This window comes from Tiliqua scincoides, chromosome 5, assembly GCF_035046505.1.
Source record: "Tiliqua scincoides isolate rTilSci1 chromosome 5, rTilSci1.hap2, whole genome shotgun sequence".
In the NCBI taxonomy this organism is placed as follows: Eukaryota; Metazoa; Chordata; class Lepidosauria; order Squamata; family Scincidae; genus Tiliqua; species Tiliqua scincoides.
In genome coordinates this window covers 131426431-131441753 of record NC_089825.1, presented here as the reverse complement: position 1 = coordinate 131441753, position 15323 = coordinate 131426431, and the positions used below count along the sequence as shown (strand labels likewise).

The 15323-nt window shown below is 43.6% G+C and overlaps 1 protein-coding gene across 1 annotated transcript; it reads right to left on the bottom strand.

Annotated features, from left to right (window-relative positions):
* Nucleotides 1-3964: 3964 nt before the first annotated feature.
* Nucleotides 3965-11124, bottom strand: LOC136653550 (vomeronasal type-2 receptor 26-like). Its single transcript, XM_066630442.1, has 4 exons — nucleotides 10324-11124; nucleotides 9412-9639; nucleotides 5861-5987; nucleotides 3965-4866 (listed from the first exon to the last, which is right to left on the bottom strand). The coding sequence occupies exons 1-4, from the start codon at nucleotides 11122-11124 to the stop codon at nucleotides 3965-3967; spliced, it is 2058 nt and encodes a 685-aa protein (XP_066486539.1).
* Nucleotides 11125-15323: the final 4199 nt, after the last annotated feature.

Genomic DNA, 15323 nt, shown 5'->3' with positions numbered 1-15323 from the left:
TGGGTCACTCCGGTTTGAATCATGCAAGCTTATTTTGAATTGGTGCCATGGAAAAATAATGTATGTTCACCATTTTTAACTGAAAAAAAAAAAAAGAATCAGAATATCTCAGGAGCTGCAGTGGCTTACCCGGTGGTAAGGGGAAATGTTTCGCCTTATCTCCGGCTGAGCCACTTTTGTGTGCTATCTCACACTGGATACAGCGTAAGCCTCCTGGCTTGCCTGTTCCAGCACAAGATAGGATTGCGCTGTCCGTTTCCTGCTTTACGAGTTCTTAGGTTTCAAAACTGACTTGACAGAGAAAGGTAGAACTAAAAATATCTCCTTACACAGGAAGATCAAAGCACACGTCCCAGGATGGGTTGTCTTCAAAGGAAAATTCATAAGTCATAAAAACATAGTGAGAAGCAATGGCACCAATGAAGAGGTCTCCTGGTTGATACCATTCGTGGTGCACAGGAAGAGGATCGTTCACAGGGCATTGGACACAATTTACTTGGTAGTCCTTCAGAGGTAGCAGAAAGAGCAACAGCTGTAGCCTCGCCAACATGACGCAAAGCTCTCAGAACTAGATTCTCCTCTGTAGACTCGTGAATGGCATCAGCCTGATTTATAAACAAACTAGATGGCATTCAATTGTGCCAGTTTACTTTCTAAAGACAACCACCAACTCCACTTTAGCACCAACAATATTCTAGAAATGTATCTTGAATGGCAAGCAAGGTACACTGATTTGAAGAAATACACAACAAAAGGGGGACTTTCAGAGTCTGATAACAGTCTCGCCTGCATCTAGCCCTCAATCAAGCTCCAAATGAAACAAAGAGGGTTTATAAACACTTAAGACTTGCTTATGGTGCAGTTTTCTTGTATGCTCTGTTAAATTTCTGAACCTTGGCACAGAAAGTCAATAACACTCATTGAGATAATTATAGGGGGAGATGTAGCTTTGTCTCTGAGCACCAGCTTTGGTGGAAACATGTTTATTTCTCCTCACCTGATCATTGATCAAATGACATGTAAGGGCAGATTCAGGGTGAGCAAAACAAAACAGGTGACCTACGTCCCAGGGTGAAGTTCAACAGAATGAAGACATTTTTCGATTCCGACTGGAAATGACGCCCTATGGGATGACTTTGTGAGTTAGCCCAGTGGCTCCCAAACTTTTTCCCATCATGACCCACCTTGTCCTCTGCAGTGGTTGCAACCCCATGCTGAATGCTCTGCAGGAAGGCCTTTGGGACTACCCAGAGGCCACTTCTATGTCATGCCAGGACTGTGACGCCTCCATTGTCCTCCACATGCTGCAGAATGCCTCAGAGAAGTGATTAGAAGCTAGATCTTGTTCGCAGAATTGATTTCTGGATTACTTCTGGGTTGCTTCTGCAACTTCCAGTCACTTCAACGGTAGCACTCCAGCTTTGAAAGACACTAACACGTTTGTTTGTTTGTTTTTCCTTGACACAGCATGGACCCAATAATCTGTTAGTATGATTCAGCTCTCATAAACGTGTATCAGAGTTAATACTAGAACCAGGGGTGGGAACTTGAGTCAGGTGACTCAATTCCAAGTTGCAAAAATCAGCGTTTTTTGCTGACTCATGGAGACTCGAGTCATGCGTATGAAAGACTCAGCAAAACACTCATGTTAGGAACTCCGACTCGTGAGTCACTCATCTGCTTTAGTGACTGCAGACAAAACCTGAGACAGGGAGGTGCCTCCCCTGGTCTCCCAGAATATCCATTGGGTGGAGGCTGTTTCTCTGGGAGAGGGAGGGGAACAGGAGAAGCCATTTTTCTCCATAGGGACAAGTGGGGTTTCAAGCAGAAGGAGGGGCTGGGGTGGGTCAAGCAAACCCTCTGACACCTCTGGTCCACAGTACAGGTCAGGTGTGTCCCTGAGTGGTGCAACACATGCTGGCCAGGCAGCTTAGACGAAGCAGGCTGCACAGCCGAGGTGTGTCATTCCTCACTGCCTGGGTGCTGCTTGCTTGACATGCAGAGGGTTAATCTCCCATGTCCAGGATGTTAGGCTGCTGTTATTACAGGATGCCTGGATGGATAGTGGGCACTTTGCCCCCCCCAGAACACCCCTCATTTCTTCTGGAAACATGCCTGAAAGTAACCGTCAGCCACTTTGTGTCTGAGCAGCATGTTCCCTCTCCAGCCTCCTTTGATTCAGCCTGCCTGTATTGCTGGGTCCAATGAGGTTGCAGGCCTCACCTCCCCTGGCTTACCTGTGGGCTTCCCCCATCTCATCCATCCCGTCCCCACCCGCCTTCACAAAAACACTCCGGGCAGCTCAGAAAGTGCCCTCAATAGGACTCATTTTCGAGTCAAGGTGTGGAGGGTGGAGACTCGCAACTCGACTTGAGTCAAACTACGCCTGACTTGCCCATCCCAGACTATTCATCTTTTGCAGTTGTTTGAGTGTCATCAAATTGGCTGCTGGTTTTTTGTTGGTTACTGATTTGTTGGGTGACCTGTACTGTTATATGAATAATATAAATAAAGGAATAAAGGAATAAATAAAGTTCATGGAAGTTAACAATTGGGTGAAAGTTAAGTAAGAGTGTGTGTGTGTACATTTTGAGTGTTGTTGGCCACTGGCTTAGATAAATTTAAAAGTGGATTCTAAACATGGACTATACTGTAGATCTAACAGTGGTTTTTAAACCATGTTGGCTACATTGAACTTCCAAATGCAGGGGCAGTATGTCACTGAATACTCGCAGGGGAGCATCAATGGGGAGGGCGCTCACTTTTATCCTCTAATTCTGGGAAAATATTCACTGTGTTTTATTTCATGGTCATTTTTATTTTTCATTTCATGTCATGATTATTATGGAAAATGATTTTGTCATAGTCAAGGGTATGTGTCAAGGATTTATGGGCTCTAGGTGTCAAATGGCCTAGCTACACCTCTGCTCTCCTGGCAGACACACAGCAACACAGACATGTTTATATGTAGATACGTGTCACACTTTATACATTCCAAGAAAATTAATAAAAATGTTGTCAGGCGTGAAATTTGGTTTAGAAGAACTTACAGGCTTGCATATCAGTGATTTTTTGACAAACCTTTGAGACGTTTCTGGAGTTCAGCAAGGAAAATAAATGAGAGTGACTCAGATAAATGCTGGGAAGAGTTACTTGGCTGGTGCTCTGTAGAGGGCAACCTTTGAAGTCACAATGTAGATTTCAAGGGGAGCAGAATGTGGCTGCTTGGATGCTCAAGGGATGGAAGACAGCCAAACAGCAATTCTCTACTAGCCACATTACGCATTTATTCCCAAGCCAAAGCTCCACCCAGGCATGTTCTACAACTATGTTACATAAAAGATGGTCTTTGCCAGTACAATTCTATGTGGCCTTTGCAGTTAATATTAGAAACCCTGTTCTCTGGGTTTCCTTTGACACAAATCTGAAGGGAAGGAACCATGGACGGAGTGGCTTCTGTGTGGCATGAACCTTCAGAATGCTGTCCCCAGTTTCCCAGATCCCCACTTCTGCTTCTTTTAAATAAGTGGCTGAAATAGATGTTTTTGGTCAAGACTTTTAGGTACTGTAAGCCTTTTAGCTGTAATTCTCTCTAGTTGAGGATGCCTTTCTCTGTGTTTGTAGGCATCTGGACAGCATTTCATCTTGAAAATCAGCATATAGGGCTTAAGAACATAAGAAGGCCCAGGTACCATTTACTCCAGTTTCCTGTATCTTACAGTGGCCCACCAGGGAGCACACAACACCACAAGATACTTGCCTCTTGCTACCTCTCGCCTGCATCAAGCATTCTCTTTACCCTCACACACGCAAACCTCAATGACTTGAAGACAGGGATAAGCAGAGAGGTGGCCATGTTTGCGGTTGACACTGAAGACCAGAAGGGATTGTGAAGAGCTCCAGAAGGATCTGTCCAAATTTATTATAAACTAGACTTATACTAATGCTAATATTAATAGATCCCCTAGTTTTTTCTCCTTATGAGCTGGTCCTTGTTATTCAGTTCAGGTCTCAGCAAAATAATGTAGCATTTGGGGAAAAAGATACAACCCAATAAGCCAGCACTGGAGGCTAAGATGGAGAAGATCTCCACAGCCACCATGTATTTCCCCTTGGTGCTCAGGTAGGTGGGGACAAAAGTCAACCAAACACTGCAAAAGACCAGCATGCTGAAGGTGATGAACTTGGCTTCGTTAAAGGAATCCGGCAACTTCCTGGCCAGGAAAGCCACAGTGAAGCTGATGATAGAGAGGAGTCCCAGGTAGCCCAAGACAAGATAAAACATTGTTATAGACCCTTCATTACATTCTGCTGTGATCTCAGTAATCACTGACTGCATGTCTAAATCTGGGAATGGGGGAGAGGTTGCCAGCCACACCCCACAAATGCCTGCTTGGATCAGGGAGCAGGAAAGGACAATGGAGTTGGCCATTCTCTTCCCCACCCACTTCCTCATGCTGGACCCTGGTTTGGTGGCCACGAAGGCTACCACCACAGTGATGGTTTTGGCCAACACACAAGAAATGGCCACCGAGAAGATGATGCCAAAAGCAGATTGTCGGAGGAAGCAGGTCACCTTCCAAGGTTGTCCAAGAAAGAGTAAAGAACAGAGGAAACAGAGTAGGAGTGAGAGGAGGAGAACGTAGGTGATGTCTCGGTTGTTGGCTTTGACGATGGGGGTGTCTTTGTGTTTCATAAAAGTTCCAAGTACCACAGTTGTAACCAGGGAAAAAGAAATGGCAAGAGAGGCTAAACTCATCCCTAAAGGTTCTTCCGGTGACAGAAAGCTGATAATTTTGGGGATGCATCCGTGTCTGTCCTTGTTCGGATATTGATCTTCTGGACATCTGAAGCAGTCAGACATGTCTGGAAGACAAGATGCGTGATCACCACAGGGTTCATTCATCTGCATATTGGGACCAACTCTCAAAACGTCTTTCAGAGTGGGAGTTTCTCCTCATATTGATCATTACTTTGCAAGTTCTGTATGTGAAGCTGGACTAAGTAAAAAAAGCATTTTTGCATCCCCGAACTATTCTGCTGATCTTTTTTCAGCCCAATCCTCACCTTGGCTGACCTGTATGTAAGTAATGTTTTATTTACCTCCTCTGTCACTGTATGGTCCCCTATGGGACTGCCCAGATCTATGCTAGCTCTTTTGCTGATGTAGATCTGTTCCACTACAGGAAGTATATCAGGCCTGGGACAGGATCCCAGAACAGGGAATCTTTCCTACAGCCAAGATCTGCCCTGTCCCATTCCCGACCTACCCCTCACCTGGCCCATTCCCCACCCCAATCCAAATCTACAGCAAACAGACCCATCAAAGGCCAATCTCCAGAATGTCATTGTCAGCACATGGCCACCTGCCTTTGCACCAGTGGTAGCCCTCTGCAGAACAGAGATTGGCTTGCCAGGAGCCTACACTGTACACTGGTAAACCTTCTGAACTACAGTGAACTGTGCAGTTATAATTGGGGCATTAAATTAGAAATAGTAATATAATTTATTTTTGTCTTTTTGGGCTCTTATATTGATGTCCTTTTAATTATGATTTGGCACTTTAATTTTTTTTTTTTTTATAAACCAAAGCATTGTTTTAATGTTCCCCTTTTCTACATGTCACCTGGAGTATAGGGCACAGGGAAGTTATACACTTGTACAACTCCTATATTTCCCATTATGTAGGAAACATGCCCCAATTAATCTTCTTGTCAACATGTTTACCGACCATTAGGATTCTTCTGTCATGCACATCCTAGCAAGTAACTATTCCCTAAAATATTGTTTATCCCCTAGCAAGTAACTATACCCTAAAAGCCTTGTTCACATTGTATGATGGAGGAAATATGTAACCTACCCTTTTGTACAGAAATTTTCCCGTCAGGACATGGTACACAATCGAAGCAGCAAAATTTCTCCCTTTCTTTCTTCCTCTTCTGGTACCCAGGGTAACAGGAGTTAGTACATACCGAAAGGGGAAGCACCTATCCATAAAACAATTGGAGGCATTTAGGATAAGGAGAAATTGCTGAAGAACACTGTGGCCAGAACAATACTTTGGCTTCATTTGACAAGGGAGATGAAAGGACCCCTTCCAATTCTCCTTCAAATGTTCCCAATCCTATCCCCCACCATGTTATAGTTAGTTGGCAACCTTCAGTCTCGAAAGACTATGGTATCGCGCTCTGAATGGTGGTTCTAGAACAGCATCTAGTGTGGCTGAAAAGGCCGATTCGGGAGTGACAATCCCTTCCACACTGGGAGCAAGTGCAGTCTGTCCCTGGTCTGTCTCCCTGGCTATGGGCCTTCCTTCTTTGCCTCTTAGCCTCAGACTGTTGGCCAAGTGTCTCTTCAAACTGGGAAAGGCCATGCTGCATAGCCTGCCTCCAAGCGGGCCACTCAGAGGCCAGGGTTTCCCACCTGTTGAGGTCCACTCCTAAGGCCTTCAGATCCCTCTTGCAGATGTCCTTGTATCACAGCTGTCGTCTACCTGTAGGGCGCTTTCCTTGCACGAGTTCTCCATAGAGGAGATCCTTTGGAATCCGGCCATCATCCATTCTCACGACATTGCCAAGCCAGCGCAGGCGTCTCTGTTTCAGCAGTGAATACATGCTAGGGATTCCAGCTCATTCCAGGACTGTGTTGTTAGGAACTTTGTCCTGCCAGGTGATGCCAAGGATGCGTTGGAGGCAGTGCATGTGGAAAGCGTTCAGTTTCCTCTCTTGTTGTGAGCGGAGAGTCCATGACTCACTGCAGTACAGAAGTGTACTCAGGACACAAGCTCTGTAGACCTGGATCTTGGTATGTTCCATCAGCATCTTGTTGGACCAGACTCTCTTTGTGAGTCTGGAAAATGTGGTAGCTGCTTTACCGATGCATTTGTTTAGCTCGGTATCGAGAGAAAGTGTCGGAGATCGTTGAGGCAAGGTACACAAAGTCATGGACAACCTCCAGTTCATGTGCAGAGATTGTAATGCAGGGAGGTGAGTTCACATCCTGAACCATGACCTTTGTTTTCTTAAGGCTGTGTTTTCTTCGCTGTCCTGCTGAAGCATGCCTTTGGAACTGCAACAGAAGGCATCTATCTCCGGACCAGATCAGACGGAAAGCTCTTCTACCTCTCCAGACTGAGAACAAAGTCCAAAGTCCAGCTGAAATGTCTGCGTGACTTCCTCTTTGCCGACGATGCAGCTATCACTACCCACTCTGCCAAAGATCTCCAGCAGCTCATGGATCGTTTTAGCAAGGCCTGCCAAGATTTTGGACTGACGAACATGTTATAGTATACAGCTGTAATACTGCATGGGGGTGCGTTCAAATAGCCTGCACGAAGTAAATATAATAATAAAAAATATAGCTTCTGGGTACGCTGGTTGATTGTTTATGGGTCTTCTTGAATCTGTGCCTGCCATTCTGCTGGTGCAAGTCTGACAAAAGCAGGGGCAATTGCAAAATGGGGTGTAGAATAGTGCAATAATCTCTGCTTCTGGATCCACCCCTCTTGCCCTTGACACGCCCCTGGCTCTTCCTTCTGCCAACCCAGTTACTGCCTTAATTGAATTCAATGACTTCAATGACTCCCCCCCCCCCACGCCAGCCTACCTGCCCTGGTGCCATCCACGTTCCATGATGGTGGGGATCTGCCTTTGCAGCTGCTTTGCCGAAGTGGCCTCTCAAATGGCCCAGCAGTAGCATAAACTTTATGCCATTGCAGGGCCTTTTATGACAGCTAGTGGGACACAAGACCCACTGTTGAAAAAGGCCCATAGGATTGGGTGATTACGTTTGTTCCTTTTGTGACTTACAAGAGCTACAGAAAAACCAAAGCAGCAGGAGGAAAATCAGATTCATTCTTCCCTATCTACCCCACCATTTTCCCCTGAGAACTGGCCAAAAAACAAGGGCCCATCACTGCAGCACAGAAAATTTATCAAGCAGTTGGGACTGTCATTTCTGTTCAGATCAAGGAAAAAACAATTTTTAAAAAATCATCACCCGATGCACAAAGAAACAAGAGAAGAATTGACATGGAAGAATGTGGAACTTTCCTGAGAACTGCATCCATAGTTTTTGTGATCAATTGCATAGCTCAAGAGAGTCTGGAGACTGGTGAAAAGGCACCAGCTGAGTGCCTCCTCCGATAAGACAAAGACTGGTCTACAATTGAAAGGAGAACTTGATCAACTAGAAGTGTATACAAGTACACTTGATGAGGGAGATATTCGGCATCACCTGGCAGGACAAAGTTCCAAACAACACAGTCCTGGAATGTGCTGGAATCCCTAGCATGTATGCACTGCTGAAACAGAGACGCCTGCGTTGGCTTGGTCATGTCGTGAGAATGGATGATGGCCGGATCCCAAAGGATCTCCTCTATGGAGAACTCGTGCAAGGAAAGCGCCCTACAGGTAGACCACAGCTGCGATACAAGGACATCTGCAAGAGGGATCTGAAGGCCTTAGGAATGGACCTCAACAGGTGGGAAACCCTGTCCTCTGAGTGGCCCGCTTGGAGGCAGGCTATGCAGCATGGCCTTTCCCAGTTTGAAGAGACACTTGGCCAACAGACTGAGGCAAAGAGGCAAAGAAGGAAGGCCATAGCCAGGGAGACAGACCAGGGACAGACTGCACTTGCTCCCAGTGTGGAAGGGATTGTCACTCCCGAATTGGCCTTTTCAGCCACACTAGACACTGTGCCAGAACCACCATCCAGAGCGCGATACCAGAGTCTTCCGAGACTGAAGGTTGCCAACAAATCTCCCTGTCACAATAAACTTGGCTCATCCAATTAACTTGACTAGCTGTGAATTCGGGACAGACAAAAAGGGTCAAGTTACACCAAAGCGAACGAATGTGTGGAACTCATTGCCATGAGATATGGTGAGGCCACCAGCTTAGATGCCTTTAAGGGCCCAATCCTATCCAGCTTTCCAGCACTGGTGGAGCCACAACGCAGCCCAGAGGTAACGGAACAAATGTCCCCTTACCTTGAGGAGACCTCTGTGATTGCCTCCCACCTCAGGATGCAGCACATGCCCCATTGGCATGGAGAACTGGAGAAGATTAGGCTCTTAAAGGCTTTAGATAATTTGATGAAGGCCTTTATTTGTCATTATAGCGATAGGGAACCTCCAAATTCAAGGGTAGTATGTTTCTCAATACCAGTCACCAAGCAATAGTTGGAAGAGTGGACTATTCTGAGATTTTGATAGGTTTCCAGATGACCACTATAGGAACAAGAATGCTGGATATCCGAATTATATATATATATATATATATATATATATATATATATATATATATATATATATATATATATATATATATATATTCTGCAGCAAAATAACTTCTGACCCAGATTATATGTCCTGATTATGGGGTGGTCACCCAGCAGATCCTTGAAGCACACCTGGTTGAAACGTCTGTGCCAAACGATTAGATCCTCGTTGATGATCAATTCTTCTCCTTCAAGAGCATCGGGGTCCACTCTCCCGACTTTCACTTTACGGAAGGAATTGTTTGGGAAGACGGCAATATTCACGACATCAAATCCGGCGACCATCTCCTTGTTCTCATTGAAGGAGACGGTTTCTCCTGCTGAGTTGTTAAAGGAAATACTGTGAAGAAACGAGTGGAGCTATTAGAGAAGAAGAAAGGGGGGATAATAATAATAATAATAATAATAATAATAATAATAATAATAATAATAATAATAATAATACAGGTATTTATATACCGCCTTTCTTGGTTGTCAGATTTCTCCTCAGACTTTAATTCAAGGCGGTTTACATAGGCAGGCTCTACTAAATCCCAAAAGGGATTTTTACAATTGAAGAAGGTTCTGTCTTTCAAGAACCACAACATTACAGATGGATCTTTTATGGTCTGTTATCACTTTCTCCTCCCACACAGGCTGACAGCGACCAAAGAGCAGGTGGAATAACTCAGCATAATTCGGCTAGGCTTGTCAGCCGCTTCAAGGTCTCGCCAGTGGCCTCGAACTGGCGACCTTCGGATGTTATCTTTAGGCAAACAGAGGCTCTACCCTCTAGACCAGACCACCTGCCCAGGAGGACCAGACCAGAAAATAAGAATTTTCTGTTGGAAACACCATGAGATGCTTTTCATCATATCCAAATTACAGAGCTACATATTTAAGGCTCAAACTTGATGAGAAAATATGAACCCCCCCCCTCCATTGCCAATGAATAAGGCGTGCCCATTACTTAATTATTTATTAATGGAACATAAGGCTCCATGAGATTTCAGGTTGTACAAATGTATCCATGCAAGCCAACCAATGCCATTGTGGGCACATTACCTGCCAAGGCTGGAGATCTTGGAGATCATGTCTTTTACCCCGTATGCTTGCTCTGTGTGTGAATCTAGATGAGTATAATGCATGTAAAGCATGTGCCACTGCGTAAACAGCATTATAGATCCCATAGCTGTGGCCAGTCATGCGCATTTCAAAGACAGCCCCAGGAAGGCTCTTCGGATTCTCCTCCATAGTACATATTCCATCAGCATTTGTAGATGCACTGAGATCTGGAAATGAGCAGCTAAAGGCTTGCTCCCAGAAGTCTTTGAAAAAGCTGTTTCCTTGGGTCCCAGAAAGCCTTATATTCCGAAGATAGGACTGGAACCCTCCCAGCTCACTGGAATGAAGTGCAAAGGACAAGGTGCCTTCAAATACTTCATAATTCCAACCCCTTAAAAGGCTGCTTACCGCAAAATCAATCTGGGCTGTTGTAATCCACACTTTCCCAACAGACAGGTTTTCTTTATAGTCAGGATCTGCTAGAAACATTAAAGTAATCAGCCACTGAAGGACTGTCGTTTCACCATAGATAACGAATGTTTTTGTTTTCTGATCCATGAGAGGTTGATCAATAATTTCGGTCAAGCCCTTAAGGCCATCCAAGGAAGGTATATGGCCTTGATTTGGGACTCTTTTTGAGAAAGCCGAACAGATTTGGTTCTGGTAAAATAATTGTTCAATGGCTTGCAAGAAACGGTCTCCACTGTCATCATCCACAACAAGCAGCCCAACCCACGTCCAGTCAAAATGCTGTAGTAATCGGATGAGCCCCTTATACTGGCGATCTTCACTTGGGACCATGCGGTAAAAGGAAGGGGGCTGGGTCGCTCCCCTCTCTTCCGGGGCAAAGGAGCCATATGTGAGCTAAAAAGAAGCACACAGATATTTTATGGATTGCCCAAGAGGAGTATTTGTGGACGCGTGTAGCTGAGTGCCATTTCATGCTATGAAGTTTTGGGGAGCTAAATTCAGTTTCCTGCTTGGATTAATCCGAACAGTTTGAAAGTAAAATACTTCTCTGACTAGAAAATGCAACAGACCTTTCCCTGTTTATACATATCTAATCCATTCATGAAACAGCCCTTATAGTAAAAATCTGGTTGTATACAACTTGATATAATAATAAAATCATTGTATTAATTTCAATAGGAACAATTCTAACTCGTTCCAAAGCCACTCCAAGTTCACCCCAAAATCACCCAAAATGCCTAATAGCCTAAAGAAAAATGTGTGTGACATAGTAAAATAGATAGTTGAATAACATTTAATTACAACATTTTATAGCATCAATAATGTGCTAACTATGAAAATGTTTCAGAAGTTCTAGCATCACCTAATGATTTTTAGCACCTCAAGCTTTAGTTGCAAACTATGAGTAACTCTTCTCCGTTTTGCCTCTTTTTCTGCTTTACCCATATTTTTAGTCGTCTTCTGATCTTGAGGATCCAAAATCACAGTAATTTGTACAAACGCAGAACAAAAAATAGATACACTGTAAAAGGGAGAGTGTAATGCATGAGCCTTTAAAGAGCAGAGATGCAATATCCCTTGTAGTAAATATAGAATGCACAGGCACTAGGTTTTGAGATGCCTTGGCAAATGTGGCAATAGCAGAACACATTCCGCGCCTGCACGGCAAGAGCAAACTCTTGGCCTTGGTGATGACTCTGAACCCAGTGCTGCGAACAACAGAATCATATCTAGGAATGTGTATTGCGGTTAAGCTAGAGAGCCGGCTAGTTATAGCCAGTGTGAATCTCAGCATCCTCTTGTAAATTTCCCTATTACGCAGACTTCTGACTCATAGTTTAGTATTGTAAACAAGATCAGAGAATGGAAAACCCCAGCCTGTTGTGTATTGTCTGAGAGGGAATAAAAGCCAGAGAAGGCTGAATCCCAGATGCCTTCCTTCTGCATCAAGCCTTCCTTCTGCAGCTCGCTTCTATACATGTCTGTTGTTTTATTCATTGCTATAACTCTTTGCTGCCTCAAGTTCTAACTTTCAAACCCTCAGAGTGCTTCTGCTTTAATATTCTCCTTCAGGCAACAAGATACAGTCTTGTGTGTCTCCCACCAAGCACCAAGGCCCCCCAAAGCCTTGGGTGCTCCCCAAAGCAGCATCTTGCACTGCTACAATCCCTCTGTTGGTGAGTCTTACACGAAGGAGGGCTCCTCTTCCCATGTCATGCTCTATTTTTCTGGGGTCCAGAAGATTGCTTCCCTTAAAGTCTGCTGGTGTACACTCAAGTAAAGGGTTCCTTCTGGACTTCTGTCCTACCAAGGGGAAAATCTAAAATTCAATACCACCTTCTGGAAGTCTTCCTCAGCATGCAAGGAAAATTTGTCGCCTTCTCTGTCTCCAGAGCTCAAAGCAAAGTCTACCCACTGAATAAAATGTGAGGCAAAAAAGACCACATGGGATGGTAGTCGTGTCCCCCCCCAACCCGTTCCTAGACCATACACTGAAAATCTTTGCATGAATAAAGAGGAATTGTTGTAATATGTGCAGGATGGATAAGTGAAAATCTGTATAATGAAAGTGCATATCAAAGGGAAGAGTGTATTACTACTAGCAAGCAGCCTTGCAGTCCAATCCTATCCACACTTTCCTGAGAGTAAGCCCCACTGACTCTAATGGGACTTACTTCTGAGTAGATACACATAGGATTGGGCTGTTAATAAAGACAACCCTGGCTCTTCTCTATGTTCCATACTCCCCTGATTATTTGCAACCATTTGTGTTTAGATATTCTTTGTCAAGCAAAGTTTTGTTTTTCCAATCATGGTATAGATCACTGCCTCCCTGAACCACAAAATTACTTAGAAACTGAGAAGGGAGGAGTGAATCTGAGATCAGAATCTGAGAGCAGATCAGAGATTCATGAAAACGCTATCCTCAGTGCACAGTTCTTACCTGTGGAATCTTGTAAAGGCTTAAGAGGTCCACCATGTAGAAGGAAATATCAGAGCCAAGCCCCCCGATGATGGCCATGAGGTTTTTGGGGCTGTCACATCTATAGTTGGAAATAAATCTTCGTGATTTGAAGATCAAATCCAGTATGGATCGATAAGTCAACTTCATATCATTGAAGCTGTCCTCAACGTGGAAACCAAGTGTGACGTTTGGCAAGATCTTGGAATTAGAGTTGATTTCCTGAACAGCAAATGCCAAGGCCAGGACATGCTGGTAGAACTTTGTCACAACCCTGAGAAGAGAATTAGGCAAAATTGAGAAGAGAATTAGGCAAAATTTGGCAGTTATTTTAATAATTATTGGGCCACTCTTGTTTAAAGAAGGCAAACCCATTTTGAATTGCATAATGAACTTTTGCCACATTTTACTGAAGAAGAAAAAAAAATCAAAAAAGAGAGAACCTTCTCTCCCACCATTCTGAGGCAGGAGGTCTGGTCTAGAGGACAGAGCCTCTATTTGCCTAAAGATAACATCCGCAGGTCGCCGGTTCGAGGCCACCGGCACCGTGCGACCTTGAAGCAGCTGACAAGCTGAGCCGAGTTATTCCATCTGCTCTGAGTGTGGGAGGATGGAGGCCAGGATGGAGGCCAGATCAGAACGAAACATCTGAATTGTTGTGGCTCTTGAAAGATAGAGCCTTCTTTCAATTGTAAAGATCCCTACGAGGATTTAAATAGCCTGCCTATGTAAACCGCCTTGAATAAAGTCTGAGGAGAAATCTGAGGACCTAGAAAGGTGGTATATAAATACCTGTTTATTATATAATACCTTATTATTATTATTATTATTATTATTATTATTATTATTATTATTATTATTATTATTATTATTATTATTATACTGTGACTGACCTTGGAGGTAGTACATAGTCATCATGGCTAGTAGCCATCATGAAGTCCTCTCCTCCATGAATCCCTTTTAAAGCCATTCAAATGAGTGGTCATCACTGCATCTTGTGGCAATGAATTCCATAATCAATTATTATTGTATTGTTTTGTATTATTGTTTATGTATTGTTGAGAATAGTTTTGTTCTGTATTTTATCTGTAGAATATGCATTCCTTTTTAATTGCCTATGACTACACACAAGAGATTACATCTATAATGACTACTGTTGTGAGTTGTCAATGAACCATAAGAGCACTGACTTTATTGCTTCCATCCTATAGTCATTTGACCCCACCTACCATCACCTTTTTCTCTTTCTCTAGTCCCATAGTTATACACACAGAGTTATACACCCACTCACTTATAGTTGTCAATAAGTTCTTGGAAACTGCAACTTTAAGCAAATGGCTTATAACATACACTGATTTTACTGTTGTCCCACTACCTTGATTAGCACTACCAGTAAGCCAAACAGCTGAGGTCCTGTCCAGTGCCGCTGAGTCAATGCACAACACCAGAGGATGAAAGGCACACATTACCATATGTGTAATGATATACGTAAACCAGAGTTACGTTCCTACAGTATATTTCTGGTCACAAAAAAATCACCAAACTTCTAAATGATGACACAAAACACTTATAATATTAAACATTGAAATAAATATGAGCTTTCTGAGTCAGAGAAGACCTATACAGACATGGAGAGAATGTGGACATGGGGAGATGTAGGAATCAGGTCTTCCCCCAACAACCTTTTTCATAGAATTACTTTAAACAAAATGACTTAAGTAAGGAACTTGCTGTAGATCTCTCAGAAAGTCACTGCCCATTTTATTCCAAATTTTCATTTTTCACAGAGAGCACTTGTCCACATATGGACTTCCAAACCAGGATGAACACATTTGGGATTTGAAGGAACTCTGAGAACATTTCTACATTACCAGTTCTTAGGTTTCAAAGTTCACTTGGCAGAAAAAGGGAGCTGTAATAATTACTTACACTGGAAGATCAAAGCTTGCATCCCGGGATGGGTTTTCTTCGAAGTAAAATTCATATGCCATGTAAATGTAGTGAGAAGCAATGGCACCAATGAAGAGGTCACCAGGCTGATACCATTCGTGGTGCACAGGAAGGGGAT